General features: G+C 35.3%; 3 protein-coding genes across 6 annotated transcripts; 1 reads left to right on the top strand and 2 right to left on the bottom strand.

Moving 5' to 3' along the window:
- Positions 1 to 2,209: 2,209 nt before the first annotated feature.
- Positions 2,210 to 3,508, top strand: LOC7464781 (embryogenesis-like protein). Of its 2 annotated transcripts, none has more exons than XM_052452763.1 (2): positions 2,210 to 2,856; positions 3,223 to 3,508. In XM_052452763.1, exon 1 carries the CDS (start codon positions 2,307 to 2,309, stop codon positions 2,850 to 2,852), a length of 546 nt encoding a protein of 181 aa, XP_052308723.1. In that variant the 5' UTR covers positions 2,210 to 2,306; the 3' UTR covers positions 2,853 to 2,856; positions 3,223 to 3,508. The 2 variants fall into 2 exon arrangements, with proteins under 2 accessions (XP_052308723.1, XP_024456789.2); XM_024601021.2 differs by lacking the exon at positions 3,223 to 3,508 and adding an exon at positions 2,967 to 3,139.
- A 3,908-nt stretch (positions 3,509 to 7,416) lies between these two features.
- On the bottom strand, positions 7,417 to 11,733 carry LOC18099634 (LRR receptor-like serine/threonine-protein kinase RGI5). The gene is made up of 2 exons (XM_006383583.3): positions 8,331 to 11,733; positions 7,417 to 8,151 (listed from the first exon to the last, which is right to left on the bottom strand). Exons 1-2 carry the CDS (start codon positions 11,194 to 11,196, stop codon positions 7,787 to 7,789), a joined length of 3,231 nt encoding a protein of 1,076 aa, XP_006383645.3. The 5' UTR covers positions 11,197 to 11,733; the 3' UTR covers positions 7,417 to 7,786.
- Positions 11,734 to 17,318: 5,585 nt separating this feature from the next.
- LOC7492491 (protein PIGMENT DEFECTIVE 338, chloroplastic) lies at positions 17,319 to 21,672 on the bottom strand. Of its 3 annotated transcripts, none has more exons than XM_052453370.1 (8): positions 20,677 to 21,672; positions 20,285 to 20,359; positions 20,130 to 20,201; positions 19,390 to 19,470; positions 19,181 to 19,278; positions 18,945 to 19,070; positions 18,091 to 18,141; positions 17,319 to 17,993 (listed from the first exon to the last, which is right to left on the bottom strand). In XM_052453370.1, the coding sequence occupies exons 1-8, from the start codon at positions 21,571 to 21,573 to the stop codon at positions 17,918 to 17,920; spliced, it is 1,476 nt and encodes a 491-aa protein (XP_052309330.1). In that variant the 5' UTR covers positions 21,574 to 21,672; the 3' UTR covers positions 17,319 to 17,917. The 3 variants fall into 3 exon arrangements, with proteins under 3 accessions (XP_052309330.1, XP_024456047.2, XP_024456049.2); XM_024600279.2 differs by having other exon boundaries at positions 17,319 to 17,990; positions 18,093 to 18,141; positions 20,677 to 21,671; XM_024600281.2 differs by lacking the exon at positions 17,319 to 17,993 and having other exon boundaries at positions 18,095 to 18,201.
- Between the last annotated feature and the right edge of the window lie 813 nt (positions 21,673 to 22,485).

Below are 22,485 nucleotides of genomic sequence, written 5' to 3'. Positions count from 1 at the left end.
AAAAAAAAAAAGGAAAACAAAAACGATAAAAAAAAAAAAGAAAAAGTCAAGTGTATCACTGTGTGCACAGTGATACATTTCACTGTGCACTGTGTGCACAGTTAAAAAACAAAAGCAACAAAAGCGAAAAAAAAAAACTGCTGCTACAGTGAAAAACCCACGCGTTTTAGAGTATTCTACTAGCTTTGATACCCGCGCGATGCCGCGGGTTATTTTTTTTTATAAAAAATATTTTAAAAAATAAAAATTGAAAAATCTTGGATTTTTCTGCAAAGTTATACCCAAGAATCTTGGGTGGCTGCAACGTCTGACCTAAGAGTAATATTTATAATATTAATAATAAAATTAAACTTATATGACCCAGTAACACCAGACCCAAGAATATTGGATGTGGGTCTGGCTATAAGGTCGTGTAATAAAAGTGTGATAATTAAATAGAGTAATTAAAAAAAACAAAGAAAAAAAATCAACAGAAAGAAAAAAACTAATGAAGAAAAAGAAAAAAAATTGAATTAATTGGGTTAACCCTTTAAACCAGGTTACCCCGTAAAACCTGAGATTTGCGTCATTAAAGTTTGATAACTAAATAGAAAAAAAAATAACGGGTTTACCCAAAATTAACCGGGTTAACCCATCAAACCAAGTTAACCCGTCAAGCCCAGGATACATGTCATGAAAATCTAATAATTAAATAGAAAGAAAATTAACTTTAACAAACTAAACTAAATGAAAAAAAATAACTCGTTAAATCAGGTTAACCTATCAAACCCGAGATTCGTATCATGAAAATATGATAATTAAATAAAAAAAAAATTAACATTAACAAAACAAATTCATTAAAAAAATTAAAAAGAAAAAACAAAAGAAAAAAACAGTCATATAATATAATACAATATAATAATAATTATAATGAAAAAACGTGGGGAAAGCTAAAGCTAAAGCTAAATTTTCAACCAACTCAATATTAAAAAAATAAATTTAACAAAGATAATTTAAAAAATAAACATTTGGGGGAAACACTGCAGTCAAACAAAAATCATGCAAGGAAAACACTATAGTAATCCATAGTATTTTTTTTTCTTTTTGAAAAAAGCTACAAAGTTAAGTTCTCAACCAACTTAATATAGAAAAAAAAACCGAGATCTGTGTAATAAAAGTATGATAACTAAATTAAAAAAAAAAATTCACATTAACAAACTAAATTAAACAAAAAAAATTCATTAAAAGAAAAAAAAACACAAAGAAAAAAGCAAAAAAAAAAAAAAACCCCATAGGCAAAACGAAAAAAAAAAAGAAAAAAAAAAATCAAGTGTTTCACTGTGTGCACAGCGACACATTATATGTAAAAAATAGAAGAAACAAAAGCGAGGGAAAAAAAAATAAAACTGCTATAGTGAAAAACCCACGCGTTAAAAAAAAAACATGTAAAAAAAACAAAAACAAAAAAAAGGAAAAACTGCTACAGAAAAACAAAACCAAAAACGAAAAAAAAATGCAACAGAAAAAAAAAACGAAAAAAAAATTGCAAAAAAAAAATGAAAAATAAAATAAAAAAATAAACATGTGGGGGAAACATTGCAACCAAACAAAAATCATGCAAGGGAAAGACTGTAGTAATCCATAATATTTTTTTTTTCTTTTTGAAAAAAGCTACAAAGTTAAGTTTTCAACCAGCTTAATATAGAAAAAAAACTGAGATTCGTGTAATGAAAATATGATAACTAAATTAAAATTTTTTTTTACATTAACAAACTAAATTAAACAAAAAAAAATTCATTGAAAGAAAAAAAACACAAAGAAAAAGGCAAAAAAAAAAAAACTCATAGGGAAAATGAAAAAAAAGAAAAAAGAAAAAAAAACACAACAAAAAAATCAAGTATTTCACTGTGTGCACAGCGATACATTATATGTAAAAAAACAAAAGAAACAAAAGCGAGGAAAAAAAAAACTGCTACAGTGAAAAACCTATGCGTTAAAAAAAATATAAAAAAAACAAAAAGAAAAAAACTGCTATAGAAAAACAAAATCAAAAACAAAAAAAAAGCAAAAAAAAAACGAAAAAAAACTGAAAAAAAAATGGAAAAAAAAAACTTAAAAAAAAACGAAAAAACACTGTCCCTAAAAAAAAAAAAAAAAAAAAAAAAAAACGCTTTAGCTACAGTGAATTTCCTACGCGTTTTAGTATATTACTTAATAATATAATATAGCCTAGGCCCAGTCTATACCACTGGGATTTGAGAGTTTAGTATTTACCAGTTCTTCTCTGTGTCTGCTCCCTTGCTCAGTGAAAATCTCGAGAGCAAAAAATGCAGAAACAATTACAGATTTCTCTGTTCAAATTGCTTTTGACACACCCTTTTGAACATTCTCCAAAACCCACAAATACACTTTCCCACAAATATCTCACGCTGATTTCATCTCAACTCGTTCCCAACTCAGTCGAATCTCCTAACCCCAAATTTCTCCACGCCCCCATCTCAAATCTCCACACTTTCACACACCCTTTTAGACTGAGCCGCCGAAATCGGTCCCCAACTGGCCACACTCGAAGACGGCACAGTACTGAATCTGGAAGTGGGTCGGTGCCCGAGTTAGATGTAAACAAAGAAGTTGACATGATAAACCTCAAGTTTGCAGAGGCAAGAGAGGAGATAGAGATGGCTATGGAGTCGAAAGAAACTGTCTATTTTGATGAAGAGGCAGAGTGTGCAAGGGCTGCAGTGAAGGAAGTTATGGACATGTTTGAAGGGCTATTAGGGAAATTGCAAGAGAGTAAAAAGGCGGCTTTGCAAAGGTCGATGGGGCTCAAGATGGAGCAGTTAAAGGCCGAGCTTCAACAGTTAAATGATTAACGAGGTTGGTGACCACGGGGTTTTAGCTTAAATTCTGTTTGGAACGTTCCATTTTCTGGGGTTTTGTAATGAATTATGTTCTCATTGAGAATAAATTTGATATTGATGTTACAGGATGAAGGGCTTTGTTATGGTAGATTGGATTTTTTTTATGGTGGGGAGTAGAGATGCTTTTGAATAATGGATTAGTTCTTCAAATCTAATGATGTTAATGGTGCTAATAGCAAAACTCTGTTACCTTCTGACTTCGAAGATTTTTTTACGCAACTTAGAATCAGTTTTGACAAGATGAGGCCTATACAATGAATGGTCATGTGCTTCTCATAGCTTGTTTAAGTAAGTTATATTTCTCTTATTATGGATTTTACAGATTTTATTCTGAGCTGGTGAGATATTGCTGGTGTTGAGCTTTGAATGCACCGATGCAGTTGATGCTATTACATGTATCCAAATTCCATAGAGTAGCTTCTTGCTCTTAAGAACCTGCCGAAGATTAGGATGGAACGTAAGCATAAAGATTAGGAGAAGATGTTATGTTTGTCATCCCTCAAGCTATTTGCGGTTTTCGTGACAACGAGCCAACTTCACACGTAATTGATTAGTTAGTTGGTGGTTAAGATTTTTATTTATAAATAATCTTTTTAAAATAAAATATATCTGACGATTATAAATATTATCCGAGGCATCTAGATAAACAAATTTTTAATTTCTAATTTTTTAAGATAAAAAATATATGAATTTTAAAGTATTAATTAATTTAAAATTTAAAAATAAATATCTTTGTCTCTTGATTTTTTTTTAATTATTTATTACTTTAAGTTATTTTATATTTTTCTTATAAATATACTAATTTTATATTAGATAGTTTTTAAATTTTCTGATTATAATTGTTTTTACAAATATTCAAGTTTCAATTATTAACTTAGTTCTTAGATTAAAAAAATAAATTAAATACTTAAATATATTAATTAACTATTATCGTAAGCACTCAATAATCTTTAGCCGTCGGAGTGCTCTGAAATTCCCAAGAAATACTTTCCGCACCATTAAAGTTCTGTTACGACTCTCCTGGATTAACAGGCGCTAAAGATGCGTTTTTTTTACTTGTTCTACAGAAGACTGTGAAACACTGAATTCTTGGAATTTTCTTCAGGCCTGACTACCTGAGGTCAACGGCTCGCGTTATTCTTTTTGCACTATCCCTGCCTCTTTGTCCCAGTTGTCTTCCACTTGTAGTTTTGACAATCCCCTGCTGTTGTAGTATGTTTATAGGAGAATACTAAATTTCAAACAAAATGGATCTAGACCCCCTTGCCATGCAGAAGTCCCTAAAAAGAGAGTGAGTTTTTGGCAGGGACTCAACAAGTGGGCTTATATCTCTAAATGTTCAACGAATATGGCAGACTATAAGCCACAATTCCTTTTGAAGGATTAGGAAGGTCTTCAACCGTCCTCTGTCCTCTTTTCTATGTTGCAAACCAGGAAAGCTTGTAGAACTTAATCTGTCGAAGCCCAAAAATATGGGTGATTAAGATGAAAAAATGCAACTTGTAAGCATGCATGCTCCTGAAGCCCTTTACAATTTCATGCAATAATAGCAAGAAGATATGTTTAAATCTCTCTTTGATGGGTCATAGACTGCTCAATAGCTGTATTTATGTTTTCGTTTCGAGGCAGGTGGATCCATACGGGTGTTTCTAAAGCTTTTGATACATCGGCGTGGAGTAAATTTAGTTCATGAATGGGGCCTTGTTTTATTAAGAGTGATAGATATTGCCAGCAACATTAAAACTCTTTCAATTTCCCTTGCGCTTTCCTTCGCCAACACCTGACTTGTTCGAGGAACTAGAGGCTTCATCTCTTTACTGCATTTTTCATGTTATTGATTTCCTAGTTGATGCTGAAAGGACTTGCTTACAGCTGATACACAGTGACCTCCTGATGCTTTCACACAATCATGTTATGGAGTATATGTTTACCGTTATCATTCTCTGTACTTTTAATACTGGTTAAAGTTGAGATGTAGAGGGGAAAGAATGAAGACCTCAATTTTTGGAAGTCAGCAATGCCATTGTTGTTTTGACGAAGGACTTTGTCTGGTAGATTGGCGTGGCATAATATATAGTAGGTTTCTTTAGTTATCTGGCATTACAGTGTTGTGTCACTTTGAAATTTAGAATGTTCTTCTGGAACTAGGTCCACGGACTAGTAAGTAATTCGTAAGTTGTTCTTTGGTCAGTGACTAGAAGTTTCTCTTCCTGGAAAGTATATCTAATTCATGATACAGTATAGTGTGCCCTGGAAACTCCAGTTCAACACAATAACGGATATCCACTTTCTTTTCTTCCTTACAAAGATAGTGGCTCCTATAGATAGAAATTGACTTGACCTTCTAATATCTACATCTCAGTGATGTGAAGTTGAAAATACAGTGTGGGGATCATCTTATATTGTTGGATATTCGAGTGAACAAACATACAATGGAATACGTTGGTTTTATGATGACATTTCATAGTTTAGACTTCTTACAAATACTCCATTGCGTCAAAGGAAGAAAAGAAATTGGAGAAATGTGGAGCTAAAATCTCATTGCATTATAAAAGTACTTTTCAACATGCTTCCCCTACTTCTAATTAGTGTTCATGGCAATTCCTGTGTTGTCTCTCTGTAAGCTACCTGTGTCTTCTGTTTCTTTCTTCTAGAACACAGCTTCATAATAGAACTCGTCATTTTTTTTCCTCCTTCTAGAACTCAGTTTCATAATAGAAACTAGGAGAGCAGAAAACGTGAATGCAGGTTTGAGATTTTTGTCTTGAATGTGTATGTTGCTCTCATCTGTTCCTATTAGCTTGAATTTGGCATTACAGAGTTTTAAATAATAAGAGGGTTTGAAACAAATCCATTGACAGGTCTTGATGACCTTGTTGAAACCGATTAAGAGTACTTGCAAAATGCGATCCTGGAATGGCTCACCTCACAAGCATTTAATCAGGAGATCGCATGCTGTGAAACCTCAGGGAGGGCTGGCTATTCTGAAGAGTGAATAATGTCTCGTGGCATGTTATGGGAATTTGTTGAATGTATTGTTAAGGCTATCTATCATGGTGCAATCTGACGATGTAACGTGGTGCATACGAGGAGAAGAAAGTGGGTGGGGGGGGGGGGAAAATGGCGTTGGAAACAAATAAAATTCATGTGAAGAAAAGAAATTCCATTAGGGAACATTGGCAAATGGAATAATATGGCTTTTTGGGACAAGCTTAGTGGTTTAAAAAGAAGGCACTGCGAAATTGAACTCATATTGGAAGGTTCTTAGTTCTAACTTCTTTATGATATTTCTTTGATTGCTATGTTTCAGGACAGCTTTTGGCTAGTATGGAAAGTAGCAAGTTCTGCAACTCGATGGCACCGGAGGCCAAGTCCAAGTCGAGAAAAGCACCAAATGGAACCACGATCGGATAAGTAGCTAAGTTCCTTTTATTTAAGAACTAAAACCGATTATCATGGTTTGTAATGGGCCAAAGAAGACGCCAAAGGCGCGGTTGCGGCCATTTTGACAAGGGGATTTTTTTCCCATTTCTTGTCAAGAAAAGGACATTGATTATCATGTGGAGAGCATGGGAATGATTGTCTTGTCCACCTTTTTTCCCCTTTGGAACAATTATATTAGGTTCACTTCCCATTGCAGAGGTTCCAATGCAAATGCACGATGAATGTGGTCTGCCTTCATCATTCTCTTTCGGATTGCTCTGGTCCATATTATATGGGGTTGTAGAGATTGACTTGAGTGAAAAGAAACAAAAAGGGAAGCTTATTGAACTAATCATGGATCTTTTTATTTCTTTATTCCCGTCACATCAAGGTACTAACATGTTAAGGTTCTGAATTTAAGTTAAACAACGGATTCTTCTCTCTTTACCAGAAAAAGAAAATAATCAAAAGGGGCATTGAGCAAGAGGGATATGGGGATGTTGTTGTGATGAGTTGCTGATTATATCTTATTCGATCTTTTTTTTTACCAGTACTTTTGAAACATGGGAAAGGGGTGTGGACCAAGTGAAGAATAGTGAGATGGGAGAGACAAATTCTTTTGCCTGTTGAGGCACGAGAAGGAAGAGGAAAGCATGGCCTGTTGCGCCTGTTGAGGCACGAGAAGGAAGAAGAAAGCATGGCCTGTTGCTGTCTGTCTGCTTTTATCTGCATCATAAGCCCTACATTAAAAAATATGCATGGGGTCCTTCCGAGCCGAGTAGCTATTCCACTACTCGTAATAGGTAACGGTTCTCTTTTCCTAACTCGAACAGTAGAGGTACGGGCCAGACACGATCCTATCACCTGTCCCACTTTTGGACATCCTTGAATGTTCATATGATTCTGAAGATCTATTTTGCATTTACTTCTGTATCAAGTTCTCTTGCTGTTACGTGAATCCTGCTACTTAAATATGTCAGAACTTGCTGTCAAACTAAGATTGAAAGTAAATCTGCTTAAATATTTGTAAGCTGCCAGCTGAAATTTCTTTGTATAGTGTAGTCTTTAACTCCCAGCTGCCAGAGGGCAAACGTTGGATTGAAGAATACTTCTAATTCTATGGAGGGCAGAAGCTCCAGATTACATTTCACAGAAATTCAGGAACATGAGTAACATTAATCAGGGCAAAAAGGAAATGCATAGAGTTGCATGTAAATAAAAAAATTGTTAATCGGAAAAAGCAAAGGATGAAGCAAATTCAACCACATTGCTGTTTCTACCACTGTACAAGAAACCCCAGGACCACCAGCTAAATGCAATAACACTACCCAAAAGCTCTATTTTCAATTTTCCCAGTAACTCTCCTCTTTTGTCTTCTTGGGATTGAAAAGAGAACCAATCATTGATGTCCTTGGAAGCCAAGAAAAACACAAGGACAAATTATTTCAACTTTGATTTGATGACTATTTTATTAGAGGTTGAGAAGTCTTTCCCCATTCTTCTGGTGGACTCTTTACTTCCATTAACAATGCCACCACTTCCTTCATGGTTGGCCGCTCTGCTGGCGAAGAGTTCACACAGAACATTGCAATCCCTAGTGTTTGCAGCATTTCCTGCACCATTTGGTCTGGCAAACCTTGAAGCTTCGCATCTAGTATTGATACTGCTTGTTCAAAGCTTCCCATCTTTTTCTTCACCCACTCAACTATGTGTAATCCATCTCCTACTTGAGGCTCAACAGCGCTGCGACCACTTATGATCTCTAGCAAAACCACTCCATAACTGTAAACATCACTCTTTTCTGTGATGTTCATGGTGTATCCATACTCTGAAATGATCATGGAAATTTGTAATTAGCAAATGAAATAAAAATTCTACATAGAAACGCACACCACAAATTTCCTTTAGCATATTAATCCATGAGGTTAGAAGACAGATTCTGTGTTTCAGACAACGCAACTAAACAAAACATACACATATGGGTTCTGGGAAATCAGGGGTACTTGCCTGGGGCTATATAACCATAGGAACCAGCAACTCTGGACATGGCATGATGATAATTTGGAGAGTTCATCAGTTTGGCCAGGCCAAAATCTGCTAAATAAGCCTCATACTTGGAATCCAGAAGTATGTTATTGCACTTCACATCTCTGTGAAGAATTGCTGGCACACAATCATGATGAAGATAAGCTAAACCCTGAGCTGAACCAACAGCTATCTTGTACCTTGTTTCCCAATCCAGATTCCTATTCCCCTGCAGCAGCTGCTGCAAATTGCCATTTGAAATGTAGTTGTACAGAAGGAGCTTGACACTCCTATTCGAAGCATAACCTAAAAGCTTCACAATATTCCGATGTCGAATGTGTCCAAGAATTTGAATTTCTGCAGCAAAAGAATCCACTGGATCCTCGTCTTGCTTTGCCTTCCAAAGCTTTTTTACTGCAATCAACTGCCCATTTGGCATGTCAGCCTTGTAGACAATTCCAGAACAGCCTTTCCCAATCACATTCTCATCCTTCAAGCAATCTAGGATGTTATCAATGGTGAAGTTGAGCTTCTGAAATGGGATAAAAGTCCATGGATAAGAGAAATCTTCAGCTCTCGATGACGTGGCTAATGCTCCAGAAGATTTCTCCATCACATACCTGTGGTTCCGCATGACTATAACCCAGGAAGCAATAACAATTATGGTCACTGAAGTGAGAATAACCGAAATCAAAGCTATAGTTTTGGCTGATTTTAATCCATTTCTTTGATTAGTTCTAGGCGAGCAAGAATATCCATCTGTGGAATCACAAAGTCTTGGGTTTTGAAGGTATGAATTTGAAGATAGAGTTCTAAAGAATGGTGTTACAGGAATAGGACCTGAGAAATTGTTGTAGGAGATATTAAGGGAAGTGAGGCTAGTAAGGGAACCAAGAACCTTGATCTTTCCATAAAGCAAATTATGGGAAAGATCAAGTGACTGTAACTGTGTCAAGCTGGACATCGTTTCAGGGAGTTCACCAGTAAATCCATTTGAGCTCAAATCCAAACTAATTGTTAAGCTCGTGACATAACCAATTTCAAGTGGGATTGGACCAGAGAGGCTGTTGGAGTTCAAATCAAGCAGTGTTAGCTTCTGCAAGTTTTGAATGGACCTCGGGATTGCCCCTGCAAGCATATTGTTATTGAGAATGAGCTTGTTCAAGTAACTGAAGTTTCCAAAACTCCATGGAATTTCACCTGTGAAGCTGTTCCTGCTAAGATCAAGCTGCTCCAAGTTTACAAGCTCTCCTAGCTGAGATGGTATCTCTCCAGTAATGTAGTTTTTGTGCACATCCAACAGCTCAAGAACAGTGATGTTGGCAATTTCCAAAGGTAGGCCACCAGAGAATTGATTCATATACAAGTCAAGAAATACCAAATTCTGCAATTGGCCTATTTCCTTAGGAATCTGACCAGAAAGCTGGTTTTCTCCGAGCCTCAATCTCACTAAAGACTCACAATATGCAACACTGCGCGGCAATCCACCTGATAAAGAATTCCCTAGAAGCAGAAGTTTGCTCAATTTCTTCAAACTGAAAATCTCCTCTGGAATTGAGCCTGTAAGCTTGTTTCTTGAAAGATCAAGAGCATATAACTCAGTGCAGTTTCCAAAGGAGGCTGGTATCGTACCAGACACTGAATTTCCCCACAAGAAGAAACTTTGCAAATACTTCAAATCGCCAACCTGCCATGGAATTGTACCTGACAATTGATTCTTATCAAGCTGAAGAGCTGTTAAGCCTGTACAGTTACTCAACTGCCAAGGAATCGGACCAGTAAGAGAGTTATCGGACAACTGAAGCTGCTCAAGGACCCCTAACTTTCCTAAATCACGAGGTATTTCACCGGAAAGATCATTAGCTGAAGCATCAAGCACAACAAGTGATGAACAGTTTGAAAGCTCAGCTGGGATTGCTCCAGAGAGTGCGTTTCCCCATAGAAGCAAACTAGTAAGTTCTTGCAACTTACCCAGCTGAGGAGGGATTGAACCGGTAAGCTTGTTCATGTGCAAGTACAAGTTCCTTAACTCTGAACACAAACCAAGTTCAGGTGGTATAGAACCAAATACCTCAGTATCATAAAGAGACAAAGTTTGAAGATTGATCAAGTTCCCAAATGTGGGTGGTATTTGGCCTGAAAGACCGGTTGCTGCAGCACCAAATGTTGTGAGATTGGTTAACAGTCCTAACTGTGTTGGTATCTCTCCTGTTAAATAAGGATTGCCACCAACTCTAAATTCTTGGAGCGAGACTAAAGAACCCAATTGTGATGGTATCGAACCATTGAAGAGATTGTCTTGCAAGCAAAGAACTTGTAAAGAAGTAATGTTTGCAAGTTGTGGAGGCATCCTACCAGATAACTTATTGGAGTTCAAGTAAAGAAATTGAAGAGAAGAGAGCTGGCCAATTTCTTGCGGTATAGGACCTGAAAGAGAGTTTGAGGAGAGGTCTAAGAGTCTAAGATGAATGAATAAGCCAAAAGAAGGAGGGATTGATCCAGAGATATTAGTTGAGGAGAGGTTGAGAAGTTGTAGAGAGGAAAGAGAGGATAGCTGCGAGGGCAGTGAGGAAAGATTAAGGAATGTGTTAGGGAGAGAGAGGGAAATAACTCTATTTTGTGGAGAGCATGTAATGCCTTGCCAAGAACATGGAGTCAGGCTTGATGGGTTCCATGAGGAGAGGATTGATGAGGATGCTTTTGCTGATGGGTCTGCCGCTGAGATAAGAGAAAGAAGGGCTTCTCCATCAGAAGATAGAGAGGCTACAAAAAATGTTTTGGTCATGGTTAACATTATTATCAAGAATGAGCAAAACAACAGAAAATGTGGGGTTGGCTTCTGATCCATCTGAGCTATGACGATTTGAGAAATCTTGGGTTAACAGAGTGGAGTCTTCTTGTTAAGTCTTGGTTATGGTGATATAAAGGTGGTGAAAGAAAGTCCACTCTAGGAGACAACATGCATGTGAGAGAAGTTCCTATGGAGGCTTGGATGCTTGAGTTTTACACTATAGTGATGAAACCGTGCATGTGAACAATACAAAAAGAAAAGTACCATTAAATCTTTGGTGGAGGATCTGTTAGATACAGTCAAAGTGAAGAAAACGTTACCAGAAACAATCCCTCTCTGATATTAATCGGCAACCAAAACTGGTGGTGGCTGGTGGTGAGTATGGTGACGTGGTGGTGGTGCTAATGTTCACAGAATGAAGATGCGTGTATATATATATATCATCAAGATTTTTGTGTTCAAGTTCTGATACCGTACATTTCATCAATGGTCGGTTTCTGGGTGTATGTTGATGGTGGTTGTGGCTGTGTTCATGGTGTTTGAAGTACACTCTTCTTCCGGTTGCCTTTTAAACAGGCAGTACTTATTTTAGTGCAGTTTACATGGGCGCTTCAGTTTCTTTTTTAATAGCCCAAATTGTCCTTATTGGAGCAGCCGAAGCATTTTGTGGTCAAGAGTGGTAGTGTTGAACTTTCGCTGTTCTGTGGTAGAGTTTTTTTTTATTTAAAAATATATTTAAATAATATTTTTTTTATTTTTAAAATAATTTTAAATAAAAAAATCAAATTTTAAATAAATCGTATTTTAACTGCAACACCAAACACTCTACCCAAGCCAGGTTTTAAATAAAGTCAATATAAAATTGACTTGGTATGGCTAATTTAACCTAAAAACAGTAAAATCTTAATTTGTTTTTTTTTTAAATTAAAATTAGATCAGCTTGTTCGATATCGGGTTTAAAAACTTTGTTTGTTTTTATGCTAACATCAGTTTCTTTATCCTTATATATACACGTGTCAGCATTGGGGACATGCACAAGTCGGTGGGCCATTAGTGATGGGGCCCAATAGCTGACATGGAGAAATCGTGACTGTTAAATAACTCAGTATTAAATGCCAGCTGAGCTTTGATTAATGTCGTAAGAGAAAGATGGATCGAAGTAATCCAACGGGTAAGATTACTTCGAAGTGGGACTAATGGCCGGCATGGCTGACACGTGTGAATAACAGTTCAACAACTACTGAAAATTAGACGAGAGTGGCCAAAACACCCTTCCCGACAAGACGAAAGATGAGGAAATTTTTGGACATGAACGTGGGTCAATCCATGAAGACAAGATTCGAGAGTTTCAGAGTCAATTATCCATTTTAACCCTAAACCAAAAGAAATAAATAAATAAATAATAGTAAAAAACAAAAAACAAAATTGTAATGGTAAGTGAGTTTGCCTAGAGAAGAGAAGAGTTTGATGATGATGAGGACGAGAGGAGGAGTGAGGCAGCTTAGGAGACTGTGAAAGGTAAAAAGGGTTTGGAGGAAGCAACCAATTTCCTTTAGAATATGGCGGAAACCATATGATCTTAGACGTGGTCTGTGTTATATAATAAAGGGCTAGGCTTAAGAGTGGCGTGGATATAGAGGAAATCTTATTGGAGCATCTTGTTGTCAAGGCCCGAATATTTTTTTATTTTTTATTTTTTATTTTTTATTTTTACCGTGGTGAATTTAAGTTATTTGGTTACCGAGGAAGAGATGGTGGGTCTGTTTCGGGAGTGGGGCTCTAAAGATTAGGTAACACAGAGGGTCACATGAGGGAGGGAGGGAGAGAGAGATATGGATTTGGAATAAATTAGGGCACAGGTCACGATTAAGGTTTTTATTAGGGCTTTAGGTTTTGGCTGTGTATCCCACAATTTAGCCCCACGAGAAACTTCACTCATTAATGTTCTGGAAATTTTACCGTGTTACTGTCATTATTTTTTAAAATAGTTCTTTATTTTAAAATAATATTTTTTATATTTATTTTTAATTTTAGCACATTAAAACAATTTAAAAAAACTAAAAATATTAATTTAAAAGAAAATCAATTTTTTTAGTAGATGTTGTTTTTTTAAATGTTTTTTTCTTTAAAATAAATCAAAATAATTTTATTTTATTTTTTAAATTTTATTTTTGATATCATCATATTAAAATAATTTTAAAAAATTAAAAAAATAAATTTAAAATTAGTCGTGTAAACAACATGATCTAATAAACAAATAATTATTTATTTCTCCAAAAGAAATTAAATTATGTCGTAATTATTTTTGAAATCTAGCAAGGTGTACTTACTTAATTTGTTTTCACTGTTTAGGATTCAAATCTTGGATGATGTCTTCATAAATACTTGTAAATCCAAAATACATGACGTGAAGATAAATTATGTTGTTCTTGATGTGAGAAATTAAGGACGCCTAGGATACTTTACCTCAAAATAATGAAAAAAAAATTGAAAATGTGCAGTTAGACTATATATACAATAAAGATACCATTATATATAACCTCAATAAGTTAATAATCTCATTTAAATAATATTTTTACTCGATCCGGACTTAAATTTAAAGTTTAATTGATAATAAATTTGCATTGTCCTAATTAATAGTATTATTTTATAAAGATTTAACTGTAGTTCTTTCTCAGTTTTTGTACACCTCATGTTGCTCTATGAAGAAATTGAAGTTAGGGTTTGTGGCCTAGCAGTTATGGTAGGGAATTGTTTTGTTTCTTAGCATTTAGGTTCGATTTTTTATGTGTATGTTTGTCATCTTTGTGGTGTCTTACCTGTCTATTGGGCTTACAGAGTGTTCAGTGGATCCGGAGATTAGTCATGGTGCGTGTAAGCTGACCCGGACACCCCGGGTTATAAAAAAAAACAAAAGAAAAAAAAAGAAATTGAAGTTGGGTTTCCTAACACATGTAAAACCCTACCCTCTAACCATCATTTCTCCCTTTTGCTATAGGATTTAAGATAAGTTAAATGTTAATGAAGGGATTAATAAGTTAAAATCTGGATTTATGGTCCATCGCCACCATACCTCATGTTGCATGCTCTGTTATTTCTAATCATTGTCATTGCTCTTAACACAAGTATTAACAATCTTGTCATTCATGCCACAAATATATGCTAAGGATCACACACACACACACACACACACACACACACACACACACACACACAGAGAATCACACAATAATATTGAAATATTCATTTCACAACCTATTATTGATTCTTAATTATGTTATACCCATTGTATCAAACATTTTATATTACTGTAAAGAAAAATATTTAAATCTATATAAAAACTTCTTCAATTGACATACTTAATTTTTCTTATTATCAATCATAAAACATTCAAGATGTTACATATAAATATTTAAATCTATATAAAAACTTTTTCAATTAACACACTTAATTTTTTTTATTATCAACCATAAAACACTCAAGCTGTTACATATATATATATATATATATATATTTTTAATTCTTCATATATGTATCTTATTAAAGTCAACAACGACTATTTAATTTAGCTCTTTACAACCAGCCAAACTTTGTATTTAGCATTTTTTACTCTATAAATACTATTTTTTCTCTTGAAGATTCATTTATTATCCATTATCTTTTTTTTTTGTTGGCTTTTTCTTGCTCATTGTATTTTTTTTCTTTGGCAAATATATATGGTTAATTTATCATCTTCCTTATCGTGAACATGGATACCATGTACGTGCCTCTTTAAGAACATGCACCTAATTTGAATCCTAGTAGTGTTCATGAGTAATATCTTGTAAATAACTGCAATCGATATTAGGCGCAAACTTTACCTTATTTAAGCAATTTTGCATTGTAAACATGAATTTCAAAGAGAGAATAGAAAAAAGATAAAAGAGAAGAGAGAAATATATATATATATATATATATATATATATATATATATATAATAACAAAAAAATAATTATAAAAATATAAAAATACCCTTGATATTTGTTTTGAATTTTTGTTTTCAAGAATATTTTAGTTAATTTATTGTGCTTTTGAAATGAAAAAAAAACTTATTTATCTTTAATTAATTTGATAATAACTAATATGTCAAGTAAAAAGATTTTAATGGTCCTAATTTTAAGTATTTTAATGGGAAGAGTAAAACCATGAAAATACTATTCCAGTATACAGTGTTTTGTAATACAAACCAAGCATTTATTCAAGCAACAAGCCATAATTTTTTTTTTTTTTTTTTTACTTCACAGGGTTCAAAATGAGAGGTATTCAGGGTTTGTTTAAAACAGACACCAGAAATTCCTCGTTAGTGTTTCACTTGAAATGTAGGAGCTAAATCTGAGATAACAGAACTTAAACTTCCCAACGAGGTATATATGCATACAAACAAGCTCCCAAGTTTTTTAACATTTTTTATTTTTTTAATTTTTTTCCATTTTTTTATACCTTTTTTATATGCATACAAACAAGCTCCATATATATATATATATATAGAGAGAGAGAGAGTATAGGATCGAAAGACTTCATATACACTATTTATTATATAACGATAAAAGAAAACATGATCTATGTTTACATTTCTTAAGGTTGACGTAACAAGTTCATGGCGAGAAGTTGATGTCCCGTAGACTTTCATTGCCCATTACATACGTCGGAGATATCAGCTGAATCCTTAAGAATCTGATGAGAGATTCCGTATTTAGTAGAGTGAGAATGGATAACACACAGCTGTACAAGACTTGGATTAAAAAAATGGAACCAAGTGTTAAAATAGTATATAAAAACTGCAGTAGAGAGGTCCAGCTAGTCCCCTGTCAAAGGAGCAAGGCTCGCAGAAAGGGGTCCAAGATCACACTTTCAATTCAAGGCGCCGTTCCATGGTGTGTTTTATTATGAAAGCCATGATTAGAACGCACAGATTCTGAAGTGAAGTGCCCTTGAACTTGCCTGTTCTACGGAGATTAATTAGCTTTTCCCCATCTCGTATCTTTCCTTGATTCGTCCCTTTCATCATGTGCTTGGATGATCATGTCTGTATAAATACACACAGTGGAGTTCATCGATCCATCATGAAGGGGCCAGGAAGCAACTGTGAGTGTGAGTGTGTGTCCACATATATATATATATATATATATATATATATATATATATATATAGTAGTTTTAGTGATTGTAAGCAACTTGAAGAAGAAACTAGAAAGAACACGGATTCCTGGCTTGGACTCCATTAAAGAAGCAACTAGCAAGAGTTTAGGCATCGAGATGGGTCTGCACTCTGCAGAGTCACGGGATGTAAGGAACGTGCAATATTTTTTTAGCAAGTGTAATCTGGTACTTTCCTTTGGCGCAAACAAGGAAAAGCTATCGGAAAGGATATCTTGGTCCCAGGCATCTTGAAATAAATAATTTGTACAGTTCATAGAAAGTGTTGGTTCGAATTAACAAAAGAAAATAGGAGAGATGTAAACCAATTATCCGTAACTAAATTGGACAGATCTTTTATTTCAGACTAGCTAAATAATCTTTGCATATATTCTGTAATTTTCTGTTAGAAATTAAATTAATGCAGGGGATGGTACAGGCTGCAACTGTAAGAGGTCTTCCCTTTGTCGTTCCTTTTGTTTTTCCATTTTCCTTAAGGTTTTTTTAACCTTCTAACATAATGGAGGTATCAATCCTTGAACATGATTTGTGGGCAGCTAATCATGCAGCAATGGTTTTTACTACCACAGAAATTGACCTTAAAGGTTTTCTTAGTACTTTTACTTTAAAATTCCTGGAGCCCCAAACCCTCTTTAACTAGGACATCTCAACTTGGATATGGTTTACAGACAATACTTGAAAGCACCCACTGCTTGTAAACAAGAGAAAGACATCCTTGTTTAGTAACAGAAGAAAACATGAAGACAAAAATAGATACGGTAGGGTTGGTAAGGCCTCGTAGCTTTCTGCTAAACGAAGATTGAATATCGGGTATTTCCTTCTGGTCATCAGCAAAAGTAGAGCTTAGTTAAGCTACCACCATACCATGGAGTCAATGTAACATTAATTGCTAGGCAGAAAAGCAGTTATCTCGAGTTTTTTTTTTATGTTTTCTAAGCAAATGGAATCTTTCATAGCAAACTACATGGAATTAAACATCAGGAGTAAATCAACTGGTCCAAAAAGTTAAGAGCAACGATATATCTATGTTAAAAAAGACTAGACAGACGAACAGGCTAAACACAGCCTCATCGGGCTAATCCAATGTAGCTGGAAAGCGACTACCTTTGAGGTGCCACAATACGCAGGTGCCTATGAAGGCAATAATATATCAGTCACTTGACATGGTGAGCGAAAGCACCATTTTAAACTATGCTTGCCCTTTAGAAGATCAAAAAAATATGGTGCTAAGAGCTATGAAAAAGAAGAATTGAGGCATATCACATGTTTGTGTACAATAATTGGACAGAACTACGTACTTCCATGCTGTTGCAGACTTTCCAATCTGATTTTGAAACTGAAACACAACTCACAAGCCCAAAACTTTGATTTCTGTAGCACAGACAGAATAATGGCCTGTTAAGAGTTCTTCCCCTTTTCCATGATGAGGCGTTTTTAAGTTTTGGTGAGAGAAGAACAAGGTCCAATTCCTCCGCAAACTTAGTCCAGTCACTCCCTTTCAAATTTGAACCACTTCCAGTTTGCATATAATGCTGCCTCAATGTCAGAAGATAGGGTATTCTTGCTTGAAGGGATTTCTGACTTCAAATTTGTTGAACTCGCTTGTAGATTTTGCTGGTACTTCTTTGCCATCTCTTCTGCCTCAGCAAACACTTTCTGTCCAGAAAAACATAAATCTCACCGATGAGACTCATAGTTAATCTCATATAAGACTCAATACCGTAAGGAAAATGAAGATAAACCAGAAAAACTCCTGACCTCCTTGTTTGATACAAACAGACCAGGCTCACTTTCAAGGTCAGCAATACTGCATGGTAAAGACAAGCAAAGGATATTGTTATCAGCCTCTTGGTGCCGCTATTTGGAACTTGTACAAGTTAAAAAAAAATGAAAAAACAAAAAAGATTTAGTACAAATCTGCAAATAAAGAAACTCTTCAAAAATGTTGGATGTTAAGGTAAGCAACAATCAAACAGTCCCATTTATGGAAAAGTAAAACTCATAATTTCTTTCAATCAAGTACTCTCCGAGCTTCCTAGCAAAAGAATATTAAATGTGACTGCAAGCACAGCTGTGGGCTATATAAATGAAGACAGTGCAATATCAAACGAAGTTAGATTCAATGTGTAGAGGGTGCAATATCAAGAGTCAATCATAGTGATCCAGTAATTCTGATGGGCTAGTTCCACTAATCAGAGATCCATAGCCCCACAGAAAGTCAAAATTTGCTAATGGGAACTAATAGGTAAACACTAAGAGGAAGGATAACACAAATAAGAATAAGCGAAGGCCTTCACATCCAGTTTCTAAATGCATGATTCATTTAACAATTACATTGCAAATCTATGATGTTCGGAGAAAAAAAAAAGACTCACATTCTGAAATATGACACTGTATGTGTGTCCTATTTAGATAGCACTCTTTGTTGCCCATTAAAAAGAGAGAAAGAAAGTCCTGGCATACATCACTCTTGATAGTTGATTGAGGGAAAAAAAAGGTTCTGATAGTTTCTTTCTATCATTGGACTGATCAGGATTCTGAAAATTAGATGCCTCAAGCAAGCATGGGATGAAACAGAAAAAGAAACCCAGCAGTTGATTCCTCAATTACCTGAGAGATATTTTGTCAGGAAACATTGACTTTACAACTAGGACTTTAACCTTTTCATCAACTTTAAGCAAGTCACTGACAGATGAAACACGAGTCCGTGTGATATTTGAGACATGCAGCAGCCCGCTGAAATGCATTAGTACATATTAGGACACTTCTTTACTAGTGAAGAGCAGTAAGTTGTGACATTAATTAACATAAATTCAGAATGCGACAAAAAAGTACAAAGAACTCACCTACGGTTAGTTTCACCTATTCTTACTTGGGCTCCATATGGAAAAAGTTTCTTAACAGTTCCTTCAAGAAGTGTTCCCTCCCTGAGGTTTATCATTTCCTGCAATATTGTATACAAATTCAGTGAGCTTCTTAATTAGAAATTAACCAAAACCAAAATCACAAACAACACAAAGCAAAAAGTGAAATAGAATGCCACAAGGAAACTGACCCAAGCTTCCCTTTCACTGAGTATCAACTCATTATTAGACTCGTTTATTCGATTAATCAGTGCATATATTTGGCGACCCACCTGCACCATAAAGAAACCAGTAATCCACAAGAATAATGCACAAGGGGGGCAAAGAAAAAAAATTAACAAAATTCATAGATGATGAATATAGTCAAGATGTAACCTAAGGGAGACCAATAGCAAGACAGTTGATGAAGTGGATAAAGAGGAAGAACCTTTTAGGTGCATTGACAATGACTACTATCAAATCCAGGGTTAAATCTAGATAAGTCATCTAATTATAGAAACACCGATGCCTCGCCTTGGAAAATTAATCCATACAGGTGCCTTAGATAACTACAAACATGCACCAGGCTTTGAAATATCATTGCAAGGAGAGTATAATATGGGTTTCTCAAATCACAATTGCCTAATGACATGTTTGCTACAAATATATCAGAACTAAACTAGGCCTTCAATAACGTGTAGCACTAAACAAACACTAAACTTCTCCAACCACTGAGTACAGGTGACTTCTTATTTACCAAGCTCCAGGTAATACATAAATGTAAATCCAGAGGCAGAAGATTGTGCATTTTATACAGTTTTATTCCAGGAACAAGTTCTTGTAATTGATGCAAGGTGGCAACAATATTGAATGATTAAAGAACAAGACCTGACAAAAACAAAAATAATAGAAGTAACTCAGGAACCAGAAATTCCAAAGTATTGCAGCTTACATTTTCTTTCAACTCCTTGAAATTGTTTACTCTATTCAACAACTCAGCCTTTGGCAGGAAAGCCCGCAATCCCTGAAAAAGCAAATTCCAAAAATTTATCATTACTACACATGCAATGCATTTACACACAACTAAAACACAAAAGGTACACAAACCTCAATTCTCGTAAGTAGGCCCCCAGTATTCCATTCTGAAATTTTAACCTCAATAGGTTCATTCAGATCTTTGATCTGCCTGGCGCAAAGTAAAATGTCATCAAGAATCCTCAATTTCAATGTCAATTTCAACAAAAAAAAAAAACCGAACCTGATTATTTTATTTTAGAAAGAAGTTGCAAAGAAATGCATGGAAAAGGAACTATTTTATTATTTCACTCAATTACAAAGGCAATCGATGAATTTTCTCTCAGAAAGAAAAAAGCAAACAACAAAAAAGGCATTCCTATTTACGTCCGAAAACTCATTTTGGAAAACTTGTGAGAATTTTAGCAAGAAGCAAGTTCTGCACAAAAACAACAAAGTGAAAAAGAAAAAAGCGAGAAAAGAACCTGCCTCACTCGTTGCCAAGCTATCCGCCGGAAAAGTCGTCTAGTGGAAAGCAGTGGCCTTCCACTCAGTGTCCTTCCAAGAACCTCTGAAAACAACACAGTTCCAGTCTCCACAACAGGCTTCCCTAACCCTGGTGGGCCCCTGCTCATTGCAACATCATCCTTAACAATTCCCATCTTCCCTTTAACCATAAACTCCTTGGCATCCTTCTTCGTATCACACAACAAAAACTCGAACTCTTTGTCATACAAAGGCAGCACCTCCTTTGTTAGCATCGTACCCAACAAATCTGCCCCAATATTCACATCAAGTTTATTCTCATTACCAGAAACCACAACCCCAACCACAAAATCACCAGGTTTTGGGTTATAATAATCCACATTAATCTTCCTAGCCTCCTTATCTTCATTATCCATGTCAATTCTCTCCTCTACAACACCTGAATCACCATCATCCTCACTCACTCCATCCAATGAATCATTAGACTTAAAGAACTTCAAAAAAGGCGCCAAGGCCTCATCTTTACCAGGTTTTTCAGATTCCTTAACAGCTTCTACATCTAAACCATTATTAAAAACCACTGGAGATGGCTTATTTAACAATTCTAGCTCCTCATTCTCTTGAATTCTATCATCCTGTGCCTTTTCAGGCAGTTGGGTACTCGAGAAATCATCAAATGCATCATTTTGAGAGCATAATGAAATGTGGGCACTTCTCCAAAGTGGGGGGTTCTTGGCCGAAGTGCCAGAAGTACAGAATGAGTGAAAACACGGAGATTTTGGACATTTGTTTTGATGGACTATGCTACTTTGCGTGATAACTAAGTTGTTGCTATGAGGTGGTAGTGAGGAGCTGAAGATAGTGAGAGACTTACAGGGTTGAAGAAGGGTTTGCATCTTTGATTATCCTGTTCCTTGGCACCTCATGAGCTTACCTCTCTCTCTCTCTCTCTATCTCTCTCTCTCCCCCCTTCAGGTTTTACTGGTTTGTTTTGGTTTTATCCACTTTTTAGTATCCTGTGTATTATCATGTTCGGTTCTTCATTGGGCTGAAAGTTGCTGTGAGGCTATGCTCGGTGTTTATGCCTAAGCAGGCTGGGCTTCCCTGACATATGCTACTGGTTGGTCTAAAAAGCCTCATAGAATGAGATATTGACACGTGATTTTAATCCTCTGCCTTGCTAATTTTACACAAAGGTTCTCATAAATCATTTTTCTTTTTCTTGTAATGTCATTGATTAAAATTTCAAAGAGTGAAACCTACTCTCGTAAATACTTCAAATCCAATATTTTAGATTTTTTTAAAAATATATCTTTTGGCATAATTAGGGCTGTTCTTTTTACTCTCTTTTTTTCCTTGCAATGTGTCAATAATTTTTTATTGGTAAAGAGAAAAAAAAAATTATTATAAAACCAGCTTGTTTGATCAACCTAGAAACTCGTTTATTCATGGTCTGGCCTTGAATAGGATTAGTGGGAAAACTCGGGTTTTTTTTTAAACAATGTTGTTCTCGGTTGACACATGTCAACTTGCTTGATCCATAATCCGAGTCTTGAATTAAAACAATTTTAGTTCGGGTTTTCTAACTATGAAATAATAGTACATGTAAATGGGTCTAGCCTGCTAAAATTATTCATTTGGGCCTGAGCTTGAAAGAGTTTTGCTGGGCTATTCTCTACAACAATTGTGCTTGAAATGGGCTTTTATAGTCATCTATTTGGGCTCAAATACTTTTGTATTTCAAGCCTTTTGGTTTGTGAGCTTAATTTCCCTGAAGTTCAAACACAAGAATGAGTAGCACACCCTCA

Source organism: Populus trichocarpa, chromosome 5 (genome assembly GCF_000002775.5).
Source record: "Populus trichocarpa isolate Nisqually-1 chromosome 5, P.trichocarpa_v4.1, whole genome shotgun sequence".
Lineage (NCBI taxonomy): Eukaryota > Viridiplantae > Streptophyta > Magnoliopsida > Malpighiales > Salicaceae > Populus > Populus trichocarpa.
The sequence above is the reverse complement of the archived record's forward strand: the minus strand, read 5'-3'. Positions and strand labels throughout refer to the sequence as shown.

What these genes read in the sequence shown, in the direction of transcription:
- LOC18099634 (XM_006383583.3), bottom strand. Translation starts at nt 11,196, where the DNA reads ATGGATCAGAAGCCAACCCCACATTTTCTGTTGTTTTGCTCATTCTTG. An exon ending in CTATGGTTATATAGCCCCAG is followed by an intron (nt 8,152 to 8,330) that starts GCAAGTACCCCT and finishes TGATCATTTCAG; the next exon opens with AGTATGGATACACCATGAAC.
- LOC7464781 (XM_052452763.1), top strand. Translation starts at nt 2,307, where the DNA reads ATGCAGAAACAATTACAGATTTCTCTGTTCAAATTGCTTTTGACACAC.
- LOC7492491 (XM_024600279.2), bottom strand. Translation starts at nt 21,573, where the DNA reads ATGCAAACCCTTCTTCAACCCTGTAAGTCTCTCACTATCTTCAGCTCC. An exon ending in CTTGGCAACGAGTGAGGCAG is followed by an intron (nt 20,360 to 20,676) that starts GTTCTTTTCTCG and finishes TGCGCCAGGCAG; the next exon opens with ATCAAAGATCTGAATGAACC. An exon ending in ATAGGTGAAACTAACCGTAG is followed by an intron (nt 19,071 to 19,180) that starts GTGAGTTCTTTG and finishes AATGCATTTCAG; the next exon opens with CGGGCTGCTGCATGTCTCAA.